Below are 25,874 nucleotides of genomic sequence, written 5' to 3'. Positions count from 1 at the left end.
ATGAAAAGATAATGTGAAAAAGAAATTATTCATATTTATTTACAGGTATAACGATTCATGCATTGATAACAAAGAAGCATCAATATGATTGCTTTATGGTAGCCTAGTGCAATCGACACGACTGCTTCACGATAGCTTAGATTATACAATAATGAATGAATCTTTATAATCTTTTTATTTTATGCTAATTAATTAAACTAATTAATAACAGTTAATTTTATGCAGTTATGATTTAATACTGCATCTTTATGTGTTTATATTTCTCTCAACTGTAAATGGTGTCACGTATGGTCTGTAAGCATTTGTGTGCACGTGTATCTACATGTATTTTATGTATTCATAACATACCTAACTTTTCCTTAATATTTTTGATATTTTTAGGCTACATGGCTCATCTGCAAGTTTTTTCAAAATGTCGCAAATCTCCAAAAAATTTTCCAATAGATTTATTCAAAAAACTGCATATAAGTGGACCTGTACTGCTCAAACCCATGTTTTTCAAGGGTCAACTGTATATGGTAAAATTTTACCTCAGAGGACGAAGCGGAACATGTTGATTTTGTCTCTTCCAAAAATAATTACTATGATTATCGAATATTCTCTGGATATTTTCCTCAAGTGACTTAAGATTAGAATGTACAGTTTCTTCCTTTATGGGTATTCGTTCTTCAGACTTCCCACCTGGATCTCCAACAAGAGCAGTTGCTCCTCCTAGCTGAAATGCAAAGACAGTGTTTGATCATTTTATTTCTTATTTCAATGAAGAAATTATATAAAATAAATCTCTCTTCAAGTTAAAACAAAACTGCGCAGCTATCGCATTTTCAATAAATGCTATTCTTCCTATTTTTACCAATCACAAAGAATCAATAGCAACAAACAGAGTAAATAAATCAACATAGAAAGAATTTTGCATTTGTTTTCTGCCGAAATCAGAAATACTTAGCATAATTTTAGTGAGCCCTGTGGATATGACATACCAGGATAAATATACACATAACAGTAATAGACAGTAAGTTAATAGATTTTTCCTTACCATCTCAGAAGGCATTATTCAGCACAGACTAATACTATGCTTAACTGATAGAACATTTGTTTAAGGAAAACTGCAAAGCACTTCCTCGAACAAATAAAGAAATAACAGGAATGATTTGTCAAAAAGATTGGGAGGTGTCTTGAAAACCACAGTTAATTCCCTCTTCAAAGGAATTATATATATATATATATATATATATATATATATTATTTTTCTTGCACTTAACTCCTAACTGGTTGCTCTGGCATTTACCATGAACCTGGAATTGCAACTTATTGTTACTTGAGTTAATTCTTTGCTTTCTGAATGTCAACTATTATGAGTTTTGGTTTTAAAATATAGATACACTTATTAAAACAGAAGTGAAATAGCTAATGATTTTTTTTTAGTTATATGCATAACATTTATGCATTACTGTAGTTATGTGCAGGGCTCCTAAAATCCACTGACCACAGGCAGGTTATCAGAGATAATTGGCAAGTGAATTCTCTAAATGCCTTCAGAACATTATTTTCTTTGCATAATTAAAACTTTTTTTGTTTTTACAATTTAAAATATCTCATTCACTGTCAAGTTATTTGATCAGGGACAAATGCTAATGAATTTATTAAAGTTTTATTTCCAACTAGGAGATAGCATCTTATGTAATTATGAAGGAATTAACTTACTAAATTAATTTATCCAATATCAAAATAACATGTCAGTTACTGCTAATGTTATTAAACAAGAATTAATTAAGGAAATTGAAGACTCAGTAGAGTTAAGCCTCTACAGATATTTCAAATGAGACTGAACTTGTCCATTATTATAAGATAAATCGATAAAAATTGAAAACTGAAAGAGGCAATTGTTACTGTAATTCTGTTGCAAGTTGCAGGATACTTCAATGCACTAAAAAGTGAAATAAACAAGTTATTCTTGCCTCACTAGGCTATTAATGTTGATTCAACAGTCTCTCTATATACAATTAACTAAATAGCCTAGTAATGAAAATACCTTATACACAAACTTTTATTTTGCTTACGAAGAACTTGTATTGTTTAGTAGGCAGTGGAAGAGGATGGAGCAGGTAACATGCTGGGAAAAAATAATGAGTTAATTGCAAAAGTAAAAATAGACATGCCAGATCTTATATCAACACATTGTATTATATATAATTTGAATCTGGATGTTTTAAATTATATTAGAGATGTTCCCTTTGTTGCTGAAAATGAAAGATTTGTCTAATAGAGTGAGGCACTGGAAACATTTGTTATCAACTACTATGCAGTGGCAATGCATTTGGAGGAAACAGGCAATGAAGAAGAGGATAATACTGCAACATCAAAAGGCTTGCTAAAGAAAATGAAGATATACAATGGTATTCAGATAATACATGCGGAGAGCTACTCCAATGTTGAGAATGCAAAAATCTAACAGGTGAAGGAATAATGTATTTAATAGCTGTCTCAAATTTACTTGACCTGAAGATCTCTAAGATTTTAAGAATAAAGCAAGATTTTGAATAACTACATCAGCAAATATTTTGATGACAACGAAGAAACAGTTTCAGTAAATTTGGTGAACAATTGGTAATAAGTTCAAAGTTGTGGAGAAACATAAACATACAAGATCTTTATGGAAGAAAAATGAGTAAGAAGAACAGATTATAATTTCTCCCAAAACTGCTTGAAGTTGTATACCAGCAAGTATGTTGTCATGTGAACAAGGTTTTAATCAGAATCTAATAAAAGGGTAGCTGAGGTAATCAACAAATCCTTCCACTCTGAATGATTTAATTAATGATACATATAAATGGCACTTCTCTACAGGACTTTATTCAAGAAAAGACACACTGCAGGACATATGAAGCCCTTATGTAAAAGAACAGTAAGTGTTCTTTTGAAATGCGTGTTTAAAATGTTGACATACATTTTAAACACACATTGAAAGGAAAGGATATTTCTATACAAAATGTATAACTCTGTCGTCATAATATTTAATTTTTTAAAACATCACTTATTACAATATTGATATAAAATAGACTGATACCTTTGGCGAGTAAAATTTTTTTGTGGCTATTGATTATTCAATTTTTTATAAAATAGATTTTTGATTATTTAATTTTGATTTGATTATTGACAAATCAATTAATAAACCAGATATACAACTTATATCTATTGATTTAAGTTGTATTTCTGGAGTGCTGATGTGTATATTTATTCAACTATAAATATTTTACAATAAGGACTACACAATCTGTATTTAAATATTTTTTTTAGACATCTGCTAGAAGCAATATTTTCACTGAGAAGACACCCAAGTTTCCTGAACAAGCCCATTATGTGAAATTGACAGATCTTGTTTAAGCATTAAATTAAATATATTTCTTGCAGTTAACATATTCTCAAGAAACTTTTAGAAACACTTTACTACTTACAAGAAGTATTAAATTAACTTGGTTTGGTTCCTGTCATATCACTTAATTTTTATAAAAGCTACTGCTGCCAGTTAAAGAAATGCAACAGACTGAGCCATATGTGGTTATTAGACTGTTTCCACTTTTGTTAAGAAATATAGAATATGTCTCTCAGATGAAATTAAATTAAAAAATTATCATAGCACAGAACATGTACAAATCTCTAAAACATTTTTAATAGTTCCAAACCAATATTATATATTATCATATAATAATGTAACACATCATATTATATGATATTTCCAGAATCATTGAAAATGTCAACTGTGTTGTGAATGGAGAACCTGGGGAACAAGTAAAACATTTCAGCTACTTAGGCACGATTTTTAGTGAAGATGGTAAATTAAATACAGAAATAGACAACAGAATCAACAAAGCTGGTATGGTAGGAAGTCAATTGAATAAATTCTATGGAATAAGAGAGAAATTAGTCAGAACACTAAATTAGCTGTATACAAGACAGTGTTCAAACCAGTTTTAACTTATGGATCTGAGAGCTGGGTCAGAAGTAAAACACTTGACCAAAGACTAGACACCGCAGATATGAGAATCCTAAGAAAGATTAGAGGCATGAACAGATGGCATCAATGGCAATATCATATTAAAAACGAGAATATTAGGAAAGAACTTGATATTGTCAGCATCCAGGAATGCATTAGCAGAGCTAATCTCAGGTGGTATGGTCACTTTAGCAAAACAAGTGTTCTCTGCACAAATTGGCAGGAAAACGACCCAGAGGAAGACCAAGATATAGGTGGATTGATATGGTACAAAGTGCCTTAGACGATAGAAATATAAGATCTGGTAATGTTGGAGGCTTGACAAGTAACAGACTGATTTGGAGGAAAATTGTAGATAGGCAGTTAGTAATGATGTAAATTTTTCATGCAGTACTATCATATCCTGTACATGGCAGGAATTTGATGATGATATTATCCAAATAAATTTATTCAGCTGGCAGCTTACCATACCAGCTTTGCTTATTCTGTTCTGAGCCTAAATAGCTGAAATATTTTACTTGTTCTATAGGATCTCCATTCAGAATGCAGCTGAAGTTTTCTATGCTCCTGTTTATTTTCATAGTTTGGTCTTTTTTACTGTTGATTTTCGTGCCAAATTTGTTACAACTGTTATTCAATTTAGTGAATCCTGGTAACTTGCACTAGATGTGTTTAGGAGTACATCATCATCAGCATAAAGCAAAGCTAAGTCTGATATCTCCAATTCTAATATCAGGTCTGATGCTGGTTTCTTTCATAATGCGATCGAATCGATATATATATGATGAATAGGAGCGGAGATAATGTGCATCCTTGTCTTACCCCTGATTTTACATGAAACCATCTTCCTGTATTTCCATCAATTCTAATTGCTGACTGGCAACTTAAATATAGAATATGTATTGCTGTGTATAATGTCCCATGACTTTTCTTTAGCTACTTTTACACATAGCTTAGCTCTCATACATTTTTCTTGGTATTCTTTTATACAAGTTCCTAGCAGATAAGTAGACAGATGCCCTAAAGGGCATCTGTAGACTTATTTGCTAAGAATGTTTGGAATGCTTTCTTCTTTTCCTGGACTGTCTCTAACTTTTTGTGTCCAGTATGGTGTTCTTATTTTTCTAACCTTGCAGACAACTTCACCACACACAGCCCTAGCTGAATCAATCAATGTCTTCTTCAAAATTATTCAAATTAAGTGGATATTGAATCCAACATTATTTCAAATCCGAATAGAGAAACTACAAGAGTTTCATGCCGAATATAGATCTACCGAAACTATAAAAGTTTCGGTAGATCCAAGCATAAGCAAACCTTTTCATGACAGGGGCAACTCGTAGTAAAGGTGGGTTAAGTTCTGATCACTATCCTTAGTATTTTCCATCACAGCTTCACATCACAAAAGGCACCAAGAATTTACGCTTGGATCCGCCGAAACGTTTATAGTTTCTATCTATATTCGACATGAAACTCTTGCAGTTTCTCTGAAACTCTTGTAGTTTCTCTATTCGGCTTTGAAATAATGCTGGATTCAATATCCACTTAATTTGAATAATTCTGCATCGCTGAAGTGAAGCCTTTTTGGCTCTCTATTTCGGTAAGCCTTCTTCAAAGTTTGCCACTGAGACTCCAAGGTTTGGTTCTTGTTTTCAATTTGTTTTATTTTCTCTTCAATAATGACTGTATAGTTTAGTGGGTATGGGAGTTGAAAACCTAAGGTACCTGATGTTAGATGATGCCTTACTTCATGTAATATACATCTTTTATATTATATGGTCAAAGCAATTCCTGGTATTCTGAACGCTACCTAATGCTAACAGCAAAATTACAGTTTTATTTTATTTTATTCATTTATTAAAATGATTTAAGGCAAATGTTTCATTCATTAAGAAATTGCAGTTTATTCCAGCCAATTATAAACATATGTAATTCTATGTTAAATATTGAGGTTAACTGACTAGCTAGGTTGTTTACTGTGCATGCAAATTTAATATTTTATGAATGCAGAAAAAATTTTTATTTCCTGTATGCTCATGCGATTCCTTCAATGTAGAACAGAATCTCTGGCCAACTTCAATTAGCATGAGATTCTGTTTTGGAGATTGTTTTTCACCAAACCAACCAAATGAGCAAGCACAATTCAGGAAAACTTTTCTAAGACAGTTCTTTCTTCTAAGGTTACACATTGGTCAGCATTCACAGTGAAGAATTTATGGAGACACAACAAGTGTTAGAATAATTACTTAACATTAGGAAAGTAACATTTGACGTTTCGACCTCTGTGATGAGGTCATCATTAGGAAAATTACATATGTATAAGATACAAGCTATATGACACTGCACTATACAAAAGTAAGATGAATCTAAATGCTTATTAATCATTTAACTTAGCCTGACCTCTTGAGGAAAAAAATTGAAACAACTGAATGAGGATGGCCTGAGAGAGAGTTAGTGGTGGTTGTTTTGGATTTCTGGCTGAAGAAACTAAAACTATGAGGCCAAGTTACCTGTTTTGCAGGATGAAAAATCTTGACACCTTCATATGATGGAGAATGGAGAACTCTAAGAGAGGCCATTGCGTAGCAGTGGGATGCAACAGGCTGATAACAACAACATAACATTATTTTTCTAAAACAGAGCATTTGCCAACAATACATCAAATTATTGTTTGATTAGTAATCCAACAATGAAATAACTGTTTGGGCTTTTCGTTATTTAAAAATACAAACAATTAAAGTTTCTTTAATTACAGATGGACAATCTTTACTACAGTTTGTATTCCCATAGAGAGAGAGACCAAGAGATCCAGAAAAGACAGAGAATGAGGTGAGAGGCGATGTGAGATTAGACAAAACAACTGAATGAGGATGGTGTGTGTGAGAGAGAGAGAGAGAGGGGGGGTTAGTGGTGGTTGTTTTGGACTTCTGGCTGAAGAAACTAAAATTATGAGGCCAGTTTACTTGTTCTGCAGGATGAAAAACCTTGGTACCTTCATATGATGGAGAGTGGCAAAATCTGAGAGAGGCCATTGCCTAGCATGGGATGAAACGGGCTGATAACAAAACATAACATCATTATACAGTGTGCAATAAATAGTTTCATATACCATTTGCCATCACTGAGCCACACAATATACAATTCAAAGAAATAAAAAAGCATGTTTTTCTCATTGCTAGTTAAATACAAAACTGCAAATTCAAACTGCTCATGAATCTAACATAAAGGAGGACCTTAAATTATAATAAGATAAAACTCACTATGACAATGACATCATGGCCTTCCCTCTGCCAATGCAATAATGACATCAGGGCCAATAAATTTCCTAGATGTAAGCTATCTGCAGTAGGATCAAATCCAGAATATACACATTGGCGACCTGAAGAGAGTAACTGCATAACACTAGACCTGAAAGTATTAGCATTTATATAGTTGGATTAAAATTATGAAGCATTTGGTCTTGTACTCAGCTTTATACTAATGAAATAACTAATTAAATAAACATCACAATTATCAAATAGATTTCACAAGATTCTGATTAATATAAATGCTTTTAACTAAATACTGATATAAGTGAAGAAATCTTTGTATGGTAATATACTATAAATGTCTACACACACATTAATACAAGAACCTTACAACATCACCAACAAAGTATGTGATTTATCCAACTAATTATAAAATATTTTCCCAAGGATAAGAAAGAAAGCTACAGTACTTGTGGTCAACCATGAAGTTGAGGCAATATTAATTCCACAGCATAGCAATGAGGACTCAGTATGTATTGAAATTACGACCACAGAATCAAAATGTTTGCTGTATGTATCTAGACTAACTTAATGACATAAAATACAACTTAGAAAAAATAGGCAACATCGAGGATTTTACCATCAATCATGGCCAAATTCTCAGAATGGACAGCAATGCCCATTTTATTTTATGGTATAACAAGAGCACAAATTTACCTCAGATTTCTGAATGGAGATGTGAGGAAGCAGAAAGCTGTTCTGATCATTGCATGTTAAGTTTCATCATCAGTAACAAAAAATTAAACAAAATACACAAGACAAACCACAACTTCACTAAGAAAACCAATCCAAATATATTTGCAAAAGCATTGAAAGGAGAATTTGCCTGCCTAATCTCAGAGCATCACTTCACTGTCACCAGTAAACAACAGCTTAACTTATACAAGACCATCTCAATGTCAGCACAAGCCAATATAGACTTCCTTGCTTCTGTGCTTCCATCATGTCTGAAAAAATCCTGTGACCAAACAATCAGAATACTCAAGAAGCTAAACATTGATAGCAAGCTAAATATCAGTAAATTGGTGGAATGGTGAACTCACAGTCTTAAGAAAACATGTAAATGCACTCAGGCGACTCTATCAAAGAACCTACAACAATCAAGACAGAGTAGATAACAGAACTATTATAAAACCGAATACAGCTATAAGTCTAAAATTACAAACCTGAAAACAGAATATTGGAAAAAATTCTGTACTGTTTTGACCACACTGAATCCCTAGAACTGTGTACATAAATTAGCAGGAAGCAAGAATAAAGCAACACCAATGTTGTTCTTCTTAGCCTTTCTTCATCCACTGCAGGATATAGGCCTCCCCTGACTTCTTCCATTTTTTCTTCTCTTTTGTCTCTGACTACCATTTCCCTCCTCTCCATGTCTGGATATCATCTCTCCATTTTTTTTTTCTGTCTACCCCTTTTCTTTTCTTCCTCTCTTGGTTGCATTCTGTTATCAATCTTTCATCTCTCTTTCTCCCTACATGGCCAGCCCATCTCCATTTTGAATTTTTTATCATTTCTATCACTCCAGTTTGTTTTCTTATTTCTTCATTCTTAATTTTATCCTTTTTAGTAATTTTCAGCATTCTTCTTTCCAGTTTTTTTCTGTGCTATCCTCAGATCTTCACACTGTTTCTCTGTTATGCTTCATGTCTTGCCACCATATGCAAACTCTAGTATCACACAGCTGTTGAATATTTTCCTTTTTAAACATAATGGTAGTTCTGAAAAAAATTGAAAGAGCATATAACAGGCTCAATTCTGTTAATTTCTTTATTTTGTCTTTCTTTAAAACTTACTGTTTGTTCAAGATAGATATATTCAACTACTTGATCTAGTTCTTTTCTGTCTACAGTTATTTTCTTTTTCTTCTGTCATATACTTTGTTTTTTCAATATTTAGCTCCCATTTTTAGGCTTTCCCATGTCATAGATTGTAATTCTTTACTCTTTGTAATGAGTACTTTGTCATTGGCAAATCTTAGATTGTTGAGGTGCTTCCCATTTATATTAATTCCTTTCAGTTCCTAATTTAGTTGTTTAAATATTTCTTCTGATGTTGCACTGAATAGTTTGGGTGAAAGTGGATCTTCCTGTCTTATTCCTCTCTGTATCTGGAATGGTTTTCCTGTGTTTTCTAGTTTTATTGTTGCTGTTGCTTTTTTGTATAGTTTATTTATTAGCCTAATATATTTCTTTTCTATATTCTGTTTTTCCAATGCTTCTGTCATTTTGTCTTGAAATATGGATGGAGTCAAAAGCTTTTGGGTAATCTAAAAACATCATATGAAGGTCTATTTGGTACTCAGTTTTTTCTATTAGTGTTGGTTTATAGTATAAATAAGTCTACTGTAGAAAATTCTTTTCTAAAACCAGCATGCTCTATTGGTTGAGCTTCATCTAACTTTATCATTAATCTATTTAGCAATATTTTTGAAAACAGTTTATAGACTTGTAAAAATAGGCTTATTGGTTTGTAATTATTTATTTCTTTTTTATTTCCTTTTTTGTGGATTAGGATCAAAATTGCATTGTTCCACTGTTCAGAGATGCTTTCTTGTTTGATGATGTCATTAAATAAAAATTCAGTTCCTTTTGTAATGTCCTTCCTCCTGCCTTTAGATGTTCAGTCAGTATTCCATCTTTCTCTGGGCTTTTGTTAAATTTCATTTCTGCAATTACTTTCTCCACTTCTTCCACCATTATTTCTAGTATATTATTATTGTGTGACACCTCCAAGGAGTCCAAAGACTCATTGAGGGAAGGGGCACCTACTCTGCAACTCTCTGTCTCCACCACTCAATCCACCAACTGCAACTACACCAATGCCATCTACTGCCCACCACCACTAGTATTTTCACAGATAATTACAAACATCCATGCCCACAGCCTTTTAGCTGGAGAGCGGATACGCTAACCACTCAGCCAACCAGGTCGGTATCATCTTGACTTCTTCATTTTCAGTGGGTCCAAGATAGATATCTTCATACATCTTGGTATAAAAGCTTCACATATTTTCATTATTTCATTTCTTTCATACTTTATCTCCTTGTTTTTATTTTTAAGACATGTAATCCAGTTCTTTCCCTTCTTATTACTTTCAATGATTTATTCTTTTCTAAAATTTCTTTTACTTTATTGAAGCCATTATGGCTTCTAATATCTTTTATTTCTCTTTTCACTAGTTTTCTAAATTCAATAAATTTTATTCCTTCCTTAGTACCTTTGTGTATTTTCCCCTTCTCAATTTTTCTCTTTTCTTAAATAAGTCTTTAATATTTGACTTAATCTACTGGTTCTTGCTTTACTTTTTTGCTTTGTTTTTATCATTTCCAGATTAGATTTCTCTATTCATGATATAATGTTTTCCTTTCTTTGTGGGTTCTTTTTCATTTGAAATAAGTTTTTCTGTCAAAATCTTTTCAATTTTTTGCACCACGTTCTAATCATTTTATCTATTTTAACCTTTTTCTTTTTATTTCTCTCCTATTTTTTCTATTGTTTAATTTGATTTTAGCTGTGATTTTAAGGTCACTATCAAAATCTATCTTATTTATTACTGATATATCCTCTATTAATTCTTTTCTCAACATGAAGTCTATTTCATTTTCTGTAATACCATCAGGTGGTTGCCATGTCCATTTTTGTGCCTTTCTCTTTTTATAGAATGTATTGATTATAAATAGACCCTGACTTTCTGCAAATCTTACTAGCCTTTCTCCTGTTTCATTTCTATCTCAATACCAAACTCTCCTATACTTGTTTCATTATTGTCCTTCGTCCCAATTTTACAGTTAAAATCTTAAGATCTCCCATTACTATAGTCCATTTATTCTGATTTAATTTTAAACAATCTTCTAATTCTTCAAAGAATTTCTTTATCTCCTCATCCGAATGTTCAGAGGTGGGTGCATAAATTTGTATTATTTTTAGGTTTAACCCTTTATTAATATTTATATTCATAGATGTAATTCTTGTTGTCATTGGTGTAAAATTTACTACTCCTCGCTATCCTCCTCCTTCTACTACTGTATGAAGTATATATCTTTCTTTCTCTATAACTTGGTTTTCATTCCTTCTTACTTCATAGAAGTAAGAAGGCATGAAAACCTTACTTCTATAGATTGGGATATAGTCCTATTATATCCCAATCTAATTTGGAAAGAGCATTATCCAGTTCTTCTCTGTCATCTTTCAAAAGCATTCTTACATTATATGTACTTATCTTTAGGTTTCTTGTTTATTTTTTCTTTGCTTTCTTGTGTGTATGTATCCCATTTTTTACTTCCGTTTTCAACCTTCCTTGAGGATAAGTTGAAAACTTCATTGGAATGAGGAGTCCTTTCTGGGTGAGAGAAATTATGTCCATTTTGGCCTTGGTTTGTACTGTTTTTCTTTCTTACTGTCATTTGGGGAGTTTTTGGTCTAAATTCCCATAATGACCAGTCAGCTTGGGAATTGTATTTTATACCTTTCTACCGGGTTTCTTTACAACTGCTCCATTGGAGATCTGATGCTGTTTTTCCACCATCTCTGTAGCATCTGTTCCCTAACATGGGAACAGATGCTACAGAGATAGTGGAAACTACAGTTTGAGAGGAAAGAGTCATCCCCCCCCTCACCCTCAAATTGCTCTAATAGCACTGGGGGGGGGGAGTAAAAGATAAAATAGAGTAAAGGAAAGAAGAGCAGAAGACCCACCTAACAGATATAACATACCAAGTGTATATTGTATGAAGTAAGATTGGATCTAACTCAGGTATCTTGGGTTTGCCATTCCTGTACTTGCCAATGTGAGCCCCTGAACACCTATATTATTAACTAAAAAAACAGATGGCTTTTACACTAAAAACTTAGCAGAAACTGCAGCTATTATGATAAACAAGTTTATTCCTAATGACAACAAATCCATAGATGAAGAAATCCACAAAAACATTGAAACATACAGACAAAGAATGGAATCATACACAGACACTCCTAATGATGATGAAATTATGTCTAATGGAATTTAATCAATATTAAGATCAATGGATCTATTTTTGTTAAATTCCCTGAATTCATAACAGTTTACAATGAATGCCTCAAGAACGGGTGATTTCTTTTATTCTGAAAATGCTCTAAAATTATACCCATAATCAAACCAGGAAAAGGAGCATTCAATAAAATTAACAAATACAGGCCAATCAGTCTAATAAATGTTGCTGGTAAAACTTCTGACAAACCAAATAGCACACTTTGTCTATTCAAGAGACCTATTAAGCCACAATGAATATGTATTTAGACCTCAATAAGGCACCTGTAGATGCAATTATGGAGGTTAAAAAGTTTGCAGAAGAGTCTACAGCAAACAAATGACATACTACTGATCTCGCTTAATATATAAGGAATGCTGCATGGTGGCACTTATTAGACTTCCTTTCACTACTGAAACAAAAGTCATAGCATTTGCCGATGATGCAATGATAATGATCAGGGATATGACAGTTTACAGTTAGCAATAACAGCCAACAAAGAGCTCATTAAAAGTGCAGAGAGGGTGCATGAGAAGAATGTTACCTTCAATAACACGAAGTCTAAAGTGCTCCATATCTCACATAAAAAAATCAAAACAACCTATAACTGTCTTTCTAAATGGGGAAGTTCTAAAATACCTAGAAATAACAACAACAGAACACAAATTTAACTTTGACAAGCACATCTTATATATTGCCAAAAAAAAAAAGAAAAAAAGTTTACAAATAGTAAACATTATGGCTAAGCTGAAAAGGATAAACTAGGAATTAGGCCTATAAGTGATGAAAACAATATATACACTGGAGCTATGGTACCATTGATATCGTATGCTGCACCAAGTGCACTTGGAAAAATGTACTAAAATCTAAGAAAAAATAAACACAGTTCAATGCCTTATAGCAGTATGAATAATTAAAGGATACAGGACAATATTTTTTGAGGCAGCTTGCATTATTGCTGCCTAAACAAATTCAATGCAGATCTCTGGGATTCTTGAACTAAACTGAATAAAAGATGTGACAAATTTGACATGAAAATCAACAATAAAAAACCCAAAACTATGAAAATATGAAGGATCACAGAAAACTTCAGCTGTATTCTCAATAGAGAGCCTACAGAGCAAGTAAAATATTTCTGACATTTAGGCACAGTTTTTAGTGAAGACAGCAAACTGAATTTGCAAATAGACAACATAATAAGCAAAGCTGGTATGGTGCAGGAGCAAGTTGAATAAATTTATATGGAATACGGGAGAAATTAGCAAAATGCTAAACTAGCAGTATACAAGACAGTGTTCAAACCAGTATGAAATAGTAATGTAAATGGTAAGAATTATTCTAAGCAGTGGTGGCCTATACATATGCACTGCGACACTGCAGCACCCTCAAGGAAAAACTGAAAAATTTTAATTTTGTTTGTGTTTATAAATAATAACAATGCTTACAATATTATATAAATGCAATACAACATGTTAAAGTCTACGGCTTATGTTTTGACATTGATTGAATAGTTAATAATTGGAATTGTTCGATTAATGCTTTAGATTATGAAACAGATGCACTGCGATCTAATCCCGATATTCATTGGCGCTTGTCATTGCACGTTACGTCATTCAGACACTGCCCAAACAGCAGTGTATTTTTAATATCCTTATGTATGTTATTCCTGTGAGATATGAAACATTTATTATTGGTGCGTGTGCGTGGTGAACTAATTTTTGTCAATATTATTTTATTTTGTTAAAATAACATATAATTATTTATTTATTATAGATACAAGACTGAATTATGATGAGTGTCACTGTTGAAAATATGAAAAGAATTATATTTTTTCAATTATCGTTACACAAAGCAAATACACTGCGATCTCCAATGCCGATATTCGTTTGCGCTGTCATGCTATTGATTCGAAACTTTTATTATTGGTGTTTGTTCGTGGTGAGGATGAAATATTTTTAATAAAGCAATTTTTAATATGTAAATTTATTTATTAATAAATTCGTTACTGATTAGATTTTTTTTTTTTTTTTTTTTTTTTTGCGGCACCCCCACTTAAAATTTTCACTGGCCACCACTGATTCTAAGACACTATAATCATTATGTGGGTGTCAATTATATGAGTTCTATTGCTGGTTTGTCTATTTTACTGATAAGATCAGGAGAAACGCACACTTTCCAAGAGGAGGAGGATTCTGTGATGGCATTTAGTTCTGGTGCCACATTCTTCTAAATGCCATAAACATTTAATAGAAGTCTACTGGAATCACCTAAGGTTGGGCGCCTTCCCAGATACCTTATTCCCCTTAGGGAATAAGGTATCTGGGAAGCTGAATATTACAAACTGTTTGTGAGAGGAGAAACATCTGCACGTTGGTCACTGTGTCAGCATGCATGCAACAGTTGCCAAGTTCCAAATCTGAACACACACATACTTGATTCTCACTAACAAGTGTTTTAATACCACATAGGAATAGCTTGTAACAATAGTCCTCCCTTCTAAAAAAAAAATTTCTTCTGTAGTATACCTTTGTGACTGAAGAATGCAATCAGCATGCTTTTGATATGGGATATCTGGAAATTAACTTTTCTTTTTTGGTCTTGGTGATTGATATTTTGCACTCTGTCTTTTGCTCTCAAAAAATTATATGGGAAGCAGCTACTCTTATAATCCAGTAATAATGCTGTTTAGAAAATCAAGTTCAACATCAGCAGTTTAAACAAAATCATCGTAAAAATCCAATTACCTGAGTTTTTACCTTATTGTACAGGAGAAACAAACAAAAAACTTTTGCAGAATTTTTTTTCAAAGTCTGTGGTAATTATGGACCTTAACTGATTCCCTAATCACATCATTTAACTCATTAACTAGCATATTCAGTGATAATCAGCAGAACAGTCACTTGCTAATAAATCGTGTACCTCATCAATTTGAAGCTTCAAGTTGTTTCTGAGTGTTCATTTTGAAGATTTTGCTATATCCTCTTTGCTCACTTGCTCCCCATAGCTGTACATAACATTACGTGTCTAAGACTTTCCTCTAATATATGCTAATATTACATGTGAATTCATAATAGTGCTTCACAATATAAATACCAAGAGAAGTCATAATAAATACATTCACTGAATTTACTAATATTTCTGGTTTTCTACCTAGCATCTTCAGAGGACAAATTATATAACAGTGACAAGAACAAAAACACTAAAGTAAATTAGAAATAATTCAAATTGTAACTAAAACAGAACTAATGTCATAATATGGTGTCTTATATGAAGTGGATAACCATAAAGTTAATTTGGAGAAGTCAGGCTATCTAGTCTCAGAATGTTTTTCAGATCTTCAGCAAATTAATGCAACCATATTTGTTAAGGTTGGGGGAGTGCTTCATAACAGATGCTGATTCTAAAAATAGTCTTTCAGACCTATAGTGATTTCCATAATACTGATGTCCTCCTCCATTTAATCTTAAGTGAAGGAATATTCAGGGCATGGTCTGCTAGTCCTGACCTGCCATAACAATGATCATAGATATAATTTTTGTGTTCAAGGATGATATTAATTGATCTGCTAGTCTGTCCAAAGTAGTCCAAACTGAAAGTTAACTGTCACAAAGTGTAACGTTTAAAATTCAGGAAGCCCAGATGGGATTCAAAGTATACAATTATTTGGGATATCTCAGAAGTGGAAGAGATGAAAGATATGGGGATAGTGACAGACAAGAAAGAACCTAAAATTTCATGGATGCATTGCTAAAATTGTGAGAAAAGCAGAGAGGATTATAGCAATGATGATATGCAGGACATGGATGTGTAGATGTCAGGATTTTATAGTTCCATTATATAAGACTTTGATCACGCTGCACATAGATTATTGTGCACAGATTTGGTCACTTGGTTTTCAAAAGAATGAAGAGACATTGGAATGGGTCTAGAAATAATTCACTCAGGTGGTTTCTGGTCTCTGGAATGTTCAGTATGAAGACAGATTGAAGGAACGCAATTTGCAGAGTCAAGTGGATAGGAGGAGAAGGCAGAATATCATCAAGACATATAAGTTGGTAAGAGATTATTAAATTAACATGGATGAGGATTTTCACAGAAATGGGGAAAGACAAAAAGCTATACCTGGAATTTTTAACTCTGCAGAGGTTGTGGCTGATCTGACAGATACAAACAAATTGTTTAATATAAATATTTTTACATATATCCAGTGTATAGTTTGGAGGTCATGAGTAGCTGCACATACATATATACGAATGATATCCCACAGTTTATGCAGTCAGTTTTGGTTAACACATGTTATGTAAAGATGCGTGATATTTCATAGTAAACTGTATCTGAGAGATACCGCGACCTCCGATGTCAGTATAGTATCGATTTAGTTTTTTTTTTTTTTTTTATTTACCATTGAAAATGGCTGGAAAAATATATTGATTGGATAATCCATCAGATGTTGAAGAGATTCAGCGATTTTGTTACTCGAGTCCGATGATGAGAATGATAGAGAGTAGAATGCAAAAGTGAAAGTGTTATTTGATAGTAAATTATATCTGAGAGATATCACGAATTCCAATGTCAGTACAGTATTGGTTTAGTTGTTGTTTTTTTGTTTGTTTCTTTGTTCAATAATTTCTAGATTGTAACTGAAAATAAATAAACCATCATGTATTATATTTACAGTGTTTTTTTTAAGTTCTATCGCATTTTAGCACATACTAGTAATGAATGTATCACACGACCTATGCTGCAATTTTTTTGACCACGACCTCTGCAGGGTTAAGGAAGACTGAGTGTGGAGGGGGGGGGGGAGTAAGGAATAGACTTTTTGCAGTTTGAAGAGTAGTAGGTGCCTGGAATATATTGCCCGATATGGTGAGAGTAGAGCAGTGCATGTATTTAAGACATGAGAGACTTATAGAGTGGGATCCCCCATTATACAAGAGCATGCTGAAAAGTTATGATAATCACATGAAGGAAATAATAAATTTAGTTTAATCCTTTATCCAAGTGTGTGCAAACAAAGTTTGCACCTGAAAGTATCTTCAGGACTAGGGTAAAGTGGTACAACACTTTACTGCCTGGTATCTCCACTTGGGCCTGGCTCCCACTGAAGAGACCGCAATAAAGGTCAAAACTAGTCTGGGTAGTGACCCTTCCCTTAATGCATAATATTATACATATCTGCAAGGAGATGTGTTTTGCATTATGGGAGATACTGAGATAGGAGTGTTGGTAGCTTGCTCCACCTTTGCAAGGAGTTGCCCAGTGTTGTACCACTTTACCCTAGTCCCGAAGATACTTTCAGGTGCAAACTTTGTTTGCACACACTTGGATAAAGGATTAAACTAAATTTATTATAGTCTGACCAAGTGAAAAATAAACTTTCAACACCATGAAGGAAATGAGGAAGAACCATGTAACTTATATATTATTCTACATATTCCCCATGAAGTGTTATATACTTCTTACAACGTTGCTGCATCATTTGCAATCCACTAGGAAAAAAGTCTTTCCCTTGTTGCACAAACCAGTCCTCAGCTGCAGACATGATTTCATCATCTCTGGTAAGATGGTCAGATGCAGCCAGGTCTGGGGAACAGGGTGAATGAGGCAGACACTGAAAGCCAAAGTTGTGCATTGTCTGCTGAGTTTCATGAACAGTGTGAGTAGGTGTGTTGTCCTGAAAAAGCAACATGCCTCTGCTCAGCTTCCAGCAGTGTTTTTACTTCATTAAGTCCTTCAATCCCTTTAGAGAGCTGTTGAATCAACTGCTGCTGCTGCAACAGCTTTACCTTTTTTGAGGTACTTGTAAGGATAACACCATCCATATCCCAAAAGACAATGGAAAGAACTTTCCTTGATGACATTTGGGTTCAGAACTTCTTCGGCCATGGAGAACCTTTGTGTCTTCACTCCATTGACTGTTGTTTGGTCTCTGGGTCATAGTGATGAAGCCATGTTTCATCAACGGTCACAATACTAGCCAAAACATTTGCACCTGATTTCTCAAAATGATCCAAAATCCCTTGAGATGACTGCACATGTTCTCTCTTTTGGTCGGTATTCAAATATTTGGGGACCCACTTCACATATCTTCATATCTGGACAGCTTCTGCAAGTCCAGATATTGGTGGATAATGATGTCAACTCATTCCTTGGATATCCTCAGAGTCTCTGCAATGTTTTTGGCTGGTATTCGTCTATCATCAAGGATCATGGCATGCACTGCTTTGATGTTTTCAGGTGTGACTGCTGTGGAAGGTCTTCCTGACATGGGGGGGGGGACATCTGTTGTCTCAGGATGCCCAGTTTTAAACTTTGTCACCTATCTGGCAACTGTTGTATATACTGGGACACAGCCCCCCTAAAGTCTCACACAAGGTTTGGTGAATCTCAGCTGTCGACTTTTCTTGAAGCATGAAAAACCTGATGACGGCCCGCACCTCTGTGTCTTCAAATTTCTTCAAACCCTCTGACGTCTTATATATCCTAAAAGAAAAAAGAACAAATTATTATAATTTGATGAAATATAGGGGTTAAAGGGTTTTAAGATATATTCTTTCTTGTGGTTATATCAGTTGCTTCAATATCATTTTTGTTCTAGGTCAGTGGTTCTTAACCTTTTCAAAGTCACGGAACACTTTTGATTATAAGAAAAATTTGGGGAAACACCAAAAACATTAGGGTCATAAAACTAACAATAAAAATATGCATGGACTTGCCTTTTATAAAAATGGAACCTATTTTAATGCAATACTTGATCTTGTCGGCTTTTGCAGGTTTCAGCAATATCAGATCTAATATGTGATATAGCTCTTCTGATCTCTTTGTCAATATTAGTAAGTCTTTCATGCTATTTATTTTTTATATGGGTTAATATTGAGAAACTGAGTTCACACAAATATGATGTGAACTGTAACAAAATTTTCAGTGCCCTTGTGGAGAGAACTGGGTATTCGGATTGGACAAAAATCCAAAATTACTCAAGAGTTATTTCAGGGAATTTCATTTTTAGAGTACGATCCATTGACAAGGTAACTAATTGTTCTTATTCTTGTAACGAAAATTCATAACTCGATGTATTAGCGGTGCCAAATGGATTTCGTATCCAGTCATAATTGTGTGTATTTAAGGAAGGAAAGTAACTTGAAATATTTTCTTCCAATATTATTAATTGTTCTGTTATAACGGAAATAATTCCATCGACATTTTTATTCAGAGTAGCCAATTACACTCAGAGTGTCATGAGACATCTTTCACCGGTGGAACACTTGTAACCAGTTCGCAGAACACAAGTATTCTGGGGAACACCGGTTAAGAACCACTGTTCTAGGTGTTTATCAGAACTTTTCAGCCACCACCACCTCATAAATCTTTGGACTACATGCAAGTGAGACATGATCATAATAGGTGATGTTTTATGATAAAGATATGATACATGATAATGGTAGGTGATTTTTTTATGATTGAAACATGCAAGTTGGTAAGGGGTTATTACCAGATTAATATGGATGAGGGTTTTCACAGAAATGGGGATGGAATAAGTGGGGAGAAGTGAGGAATTTTTTTTTGAAGTTTGGAGAGCGGTAGGTGACTGGAATGCATTGCCTAATGTGATGAGTGCAGGGTAGGTGATTGGAATGCATTGCCTAATGTGATGAGTGCAGACACAGCCATGTCTCTGTATAAGTATTCCGTGCCTTAAATGTACTTAAGGCATGGCAAACTTATATCCCATAATGAATCTTTGGACTCCTGGAACATGATAATAATAGGTGATATACGAGGATTGTTTGAAAAGTTTGGTAAAAAAAATAAGTTAAACACATTTTTTTTGGAAAACATCACCTTTATTTCTCAACATAGTCTCCATTGAGGTCTACACATTTGGTCCAGCGAGTTTCCAATTTTTTCATTCCATCTAAAAAGTAGGATTTGTCAGATTGTGCAAAATAGTCATCGACAGCCTTGATGACATCCTCGTTCGAAGAAAATTTTTACCCACCGAGCCAAATTTTTAAGTTTGGGAACAAAAAGAAGTTTCACGGGGCCACATCCGGAAAATATGGTGGATGTGAAACCAATTCGCACCTCAATTCGTGCAATTTTGCCATTGCGACAAATAATGTGTGGGACAGTGCATTGTCTTGATGAAAGATCGCTTTTTTGTGCACCAATCTTGGCCGTATTTTTCTTTCAGTTCTTTTAAATGGTCTAACAATGACACATAATAGACTCCTGTTATTGTCTTACCCTTTTCCAAATAGCCTATCATGACAATTTCATATTTTTGTAACCTGATCTTATAAATTTACTGAAATGATGGGATCAGTTTTGTACAGAGACATGTTTTATCTGTTTCTATATAATTATTTTTCAAAACAGATAAAACATCAGCTATTTTAAAACAGATAAGATATTTTGGGGATAAAATTAATCCTAAACAAGCTTTACATGTTTTGGAATAATCTTTTTTTTTTTCTTTGCTGGTTTTGTGTGGAATAATTAATGCTTTCACTGATTTTAAAAGAGTAGTTTTTTTTTTTTTTTTTTTTTCATATTTACTTGCTGCATTTTTCTGTAGTTTCATTTAGGTGTTTTGCGTTGAGATCATTTGTGAATGGATGAAGATAACTTTAAGAGTCAGGTTAAAATACAACTAATCATTTGCTTCTTTATGTAGTTTTGTGCAATTTCATCAATTTCATATCACCCCATTCTTTATCAGCTTGTAAAAGGAAAGCCTCGTAAATAGATTGTGTTTCCACTGACTTTAAATGATCAAGTGAATGTCTTTGTCTATTGCTAATTTTTTAATTAGTTTATGATAGCATTTGATATTGTCACTTCCTGTGAGAGTGGTTGTGTGAATGGTAGTGGGAATCCACAGAAATCAAAACAGCAATCGCTGAACTAGACTGATACTTATCTGCATTTCGATGTGAAGAAAGACTGTTTAATTTTTTGCAAGGATAAATATTTTTATATCTATGAAACAACTTACTCATCTGGGGGGAAAAGTTCTAGTAGTAGCCCTCTCTCATGAAGATTTCTCAAGATTCTAGAAGAGGCTTGTCGGTTATAAAACTTATACTTGAAAACTACATTCACTGCTAGCAGATTCCTATAAAAATAACAGATAAGTAATTTTTCTGGAAAAAAAAATATGCACAATTTTTAATCAAAGGATAATGATATGGTTCATTTAGGACTAATATCGGGGTTGAAATGTTTATATATGAATTATGAATTTTTTTTTATAATACCTTACACAATGAGTCATTTGATGGTAGTTCAGAGATGAACAGTGGCTGTCGAAATATTTGTAGAAGATGCAAGCAGCAGAAACTCAATGCCTGAATATGTGTGTATGTGTGTGTGCTGTGAATTGGTGACAGATGAGTAGTTAATCAATCTAAGTGCTGTCTTCATTATTGTGTGCAGTGTTTTTAGAGAGCTCACTGAGGGCAATGAGCTCTCTAAAACTCTCCACATGTAAAAACAGCATTCGATGGTTGGTGAATTTGTGATTTGTATAGGGTTAATAGTTGTTCAGAGGTAAAGTAATGTTTTGAGCAAAGGCGAAATCATCCTAATTTTTTGGATATCAAGGAGACAGTAGTTTTAGTGTTGTGCAAGAGAGATTTGATATTATACACACACACATATATATATATTATTATTATTACCTCAAGACCTCATGGAGTCAAAGACTCATCTGGGAGGTCTTTTTATCACACACACACTGCTCATCATACCATGCTTTGAACACATTCAAACTCCTTGCAGACACCACACTCTCAGGCAAGACATTCCAATCATTTACAACTCGGCATGAAAAAAACCTGCCTCTCACTCCCCTACTCATACCCTCTTTATACAGTTTCCAGGGATGACCTCTGGTTCTCCCCCTGATCTCCCATTATTTTCTGTAGAACTTCTCCAGCATTGATCCTATAACAACCCTTACCAACTGTAGGTCTCTATCATATCTCTCCTCTTCCTCCTGTCCACCAGACTCTGCAAATTACATCTCAATCTTTACTCATACTCGACATGCCAGAGGTCAGAAACTACCTTAGTCAATCACCTTTGGACCCTTTCCAACATCTCTTCATCCTTCTGAAAACCAGGTGACCAAATCTGGGCACAATAGCCCATGTGTGGCCTAATCAAAGTCTTATACAACAGAACAAGAATCTCCCACTTCTACACGTCAGTGTCCTCCGCATCATTCCCAGAAGCCCTTGTGTTGTCTTCACAATTTTGGCCATGTGTTCCCTAAATTTCAGATCCTTATCCACTATCACTTCCTTGCTGTCCATCAAAGATAATACCATTGCTGTCAACCCAACTCTGGATCCTAGTTCTCAGAAGCTTCTCCAACAACTTAACCACAACACCTGACACACAGATAGGCCTATAGTTTGATGCTTGAGTTCGATCACCTCCTTTACGAAGGGGCACAATCTTGCCCTCCTTCCACTCCTTAGGGACTTGACTGAGTGCAAGACTCATATTAAAAAAATATGTCAAGATAGGTGTCAACTCCCTGGCACATTCCTTCAGAATACGTGGTGATATATTATCAAGTCCCACAGCCTTATTAACATCTAGTTTACTCAACTCCCCATACACCTCTTGCTCACTTACAGTCAGTCTCTCCTCCCCATCATCTACTGCTCTCAATCTATCTATGAAGTCACATTCATAAGATTGAAAGACCTTTATGAATTGCTCATTAAGTATCTCCACCACACATTGCGCAACAGCTGTCTTTATACCATTTTCTCCTATCAATGTCATCCTTCCATAATCATTCTTTCTTTTGCTGGCTACATATCAAAAGAACTCCTTAGGATTCTTTTTGGCTTCATTAGCTAACTGCTGTTCATACCTCTCTTTAGCTACCATCACCAACCAAGTCACCCTCCTTACCTGGTCTTTGCAGACCTCATGGAATTGGTTATTTCCACTTCTCTTATGCTGCCTCCACAATGCCCTCTTTCTCTGTACCGCATGCTTAATCTCTTTATTCATCCATCTCACACCTACCTTATTTAACCTTCTCACCCTTGGAATACACTTAGACATTGCATCTACTAGATAGTTTTTGCAAATCCCCCAAGCTGCATTGATCTCTTTTCCAGCTAACTCCTCATTCCATGCTACAATAAGACAGCCTCTTATTGTCTATTATCTATCAATAAGCCATCTCTTGAGCTCTTCATAATCACCCCCCTTGTAGTTCCACATATACCCTTTTCTCACAGAGGACCTCACACTGCTGGCAACCACCCAGGTAATCACCTCATGGTCACTCTCACCAATTGGTGGATGATTTGACACCTGATTTATAATTACATCCTCTGATGAGATGACCAATATAAAAGTGATCCCAAGAAGAGAGAGAGATCTCATCTTGTCTAGAGATTTGGGTACTGTCAAGAATAAAACAGCAAAAATCAGTCCAATCTATAGATGTATGTCAATTCATGGCATCTACTGCATTTCAATGGGCCTCCGTAGCTCATAGACAAGCCCTTTGGTTGGAAAGACCTGGGTTCAAATACCATCTCTGACAAGAGGAACATTTATCAAGTTCTTTCAATCAAATGGTGAATTAGCAAGTCTCATACAGAGGTGGAGGGTATTTTTTAATCATGGCAATTCAGGTTTTACATCTCTCAAAACAGGCAAACTAGCCTGATCTGTATAGAACCTTCCTGATTTATGCTTACGTGCAGATGCACACTTTGCTGTGCAGATGTTTAAAACAATACAGACATAGGGCTTCGGGGAATACAGATTAACCAAACTATTATGTCAAAATATGGTTTCAAACATCTGCACAGCAAAGCATGCATCTACATGTAAGCATAAATCAGGAAGGATCTATACAGATTCTATGCACATATAGCATCTGTAATCTGTTTTCTCTCTCTCTTAGGGGGAGAAAACAGAATTCTGTAATGGAGATAATACAATATGAATGATGCAAAGTAATTAGTAGCTAAGTGGGTAAACCATTTGCTTTGTGTTGAGAAGCTGTGGATTTTTTATTTTTTATTTTTAAATTATATGGTAGCATGGATGTTTGTAACACATCCAGGCCAATGTATGCAGTAACGTTCTAGCTCTGGAAATTTTTTAGTGTAATAATTAAAAAAAAAAAAAAAGTGAATGATAACTTTTGTCGCCCAAGCTTGCTTAAAGGTGACAATATATATGTATATGGCATAAAAACCTATTTACTGTTTAGATCAATGTTCCCTGTTTATCTAACTCTTGGCCTAATGAACACCAATGTACCGCAAGTTATTTTCAATCAGCCTTACACGGAAGGAGGTTGGCATAAAAATATAGCAATTTAGATTTGCGATAAGAACCTATTTATAAAGAACATGTCTGTCCATAAATTTTTCCCTGCATATATATAAACACACACACATATTAACCTGGTATGAGATCACCACCCTGGTTTCTGGAGGTCCAAAGCGGCCTGAAAAATGTCATACCCGGTCTTTAAACAGTCCCGAGATTATCTTGTAGCCTACCTAATACTGAAATCAGCAGCAGAAAATGGAGAAATAGCTAATACTTCAATTGCTCAGAGAAAAAAAAAAAGAAAAACGTCCATTTCTTTTAAACTAAGCAGAGCAAGCATTAGATTTCTAAATTACGTTTTTTTTTTTTAATTCAATTTTTTTTATAGCACGTTCTTTGTTTAAATTCCATTCCCTGCCTGTTTGTTCAAAATGTAATGTGTTCATGAGCAGTTTAAAATCAATCCCCCCCCCGCCCTTTTGTATTGTTGTTTTTATCTGAAATAAATCATACAGAAAATTAAAGAACTTGTCTGGTTTTTTTAATTATTCTTTTGTAGGTGGTGGCATACTAGTTCTGATTATCTCACTCTATGCTTGGCATCAACAATTATCTTCCCTAATTCAGCATATAATGAACATGTATTTATCAACGCTAAACTCAACTGGCAAAGGTCTTTTAAATACCACCTAAAATAAGTTAATGATCAAAATTATTAAACTTTTGGATTAATAGGGAAAAAAATGTAAGGTATTTGTCAATCGCATAAAGCACTGTTATGAAATGTATAAAGGTGAAAATAATTATAATATAACAATAGCATAACTCTTTAGCTTTATTTTAAAGGGGAAAAAATTAACAAAGCTTTTGTGAAAATATTATATGTTGTACCTCCTGTAAACATGTAAAAACTTCGATAACCGTCTAAACATAATCATGCTGCCAAACATTCATAAATTTCTAGATAGCAGCGCCACACTACTTTATATCTTTCATTGAAAGGAGTATGGACATTATTATTAAAAAAAAAGAGCCAAAAGTCTTCAGGTAGGTGATGAAAAAATTATGTAAGTCAAGTGGATATTAATGGATCCAGCATTATTTCAAAACCGAAGGTAGAAACTATGAAAGTTTCGTAAGGTGAGTTGACCAGAGAGCTTAGGGAAATACATTCCCGGCATTCACGAGTTGCCTTAGTATGGACCACTTAGAAGACATAGGCAGATCCCAAGCATCT

General features: G+C 34.1%; 1 protein-coding gene across 1 annotated transcript in view; it reads right to left on the bottom strand.

Annotated features, from left to right (window-relative positions):
- Positions 1-25,571, bottom strand: part of TyrRS-m (Tyrosine--tRNA ligase, mitochondrial) — a 116,497-nt gene extending 90,926 nt beyond the window's left edge. The window contains exons 1-4 of the mRNA XM_090405237.1: positions 25,529-25,571; positions 21,315-21,434; positions 7,255-7,402; positions 531-715 (exon numbers count right to left, since the gene is read on the bottom strand). Of these exons, the coding sequence (XP_090261363.1) occupies positions 531-715; positions 7,255-7,402; positions 21,315-21,434; positions 25,529-25,569 (494 nt within the window). The 5' untranslated portion in view covers positions 25,570-25,571. The remainder of the gene's footprint in view (positions 1-530; positions 716-7,254; positions 7,403-21,314; positions 21,435-25,528) is intronic.
- Positions 25,572-25,874: the final 303 nt, after the last annotated feature.

Source organism: Typopeltis vanoorti, chromosome 15 (genome assembly GCF_054136105.1).
Source record: "Typopeltis vanoorti isolate ZY-2024b chromosome 15, IOZ_Tvanoo_1.0, whole genome shotgun sequence".
Taxonomy (NCBI): domain Eukaryota; kingdom Metazoa; phylum Arthropoda; class Arachnida; order Uropygi; family Thelyphonidae; genus Typopeltis; species Typopeltis vanoorti.
This window is presented reverse-complemented; position numbering and strand designations above follow the sequence as displayed.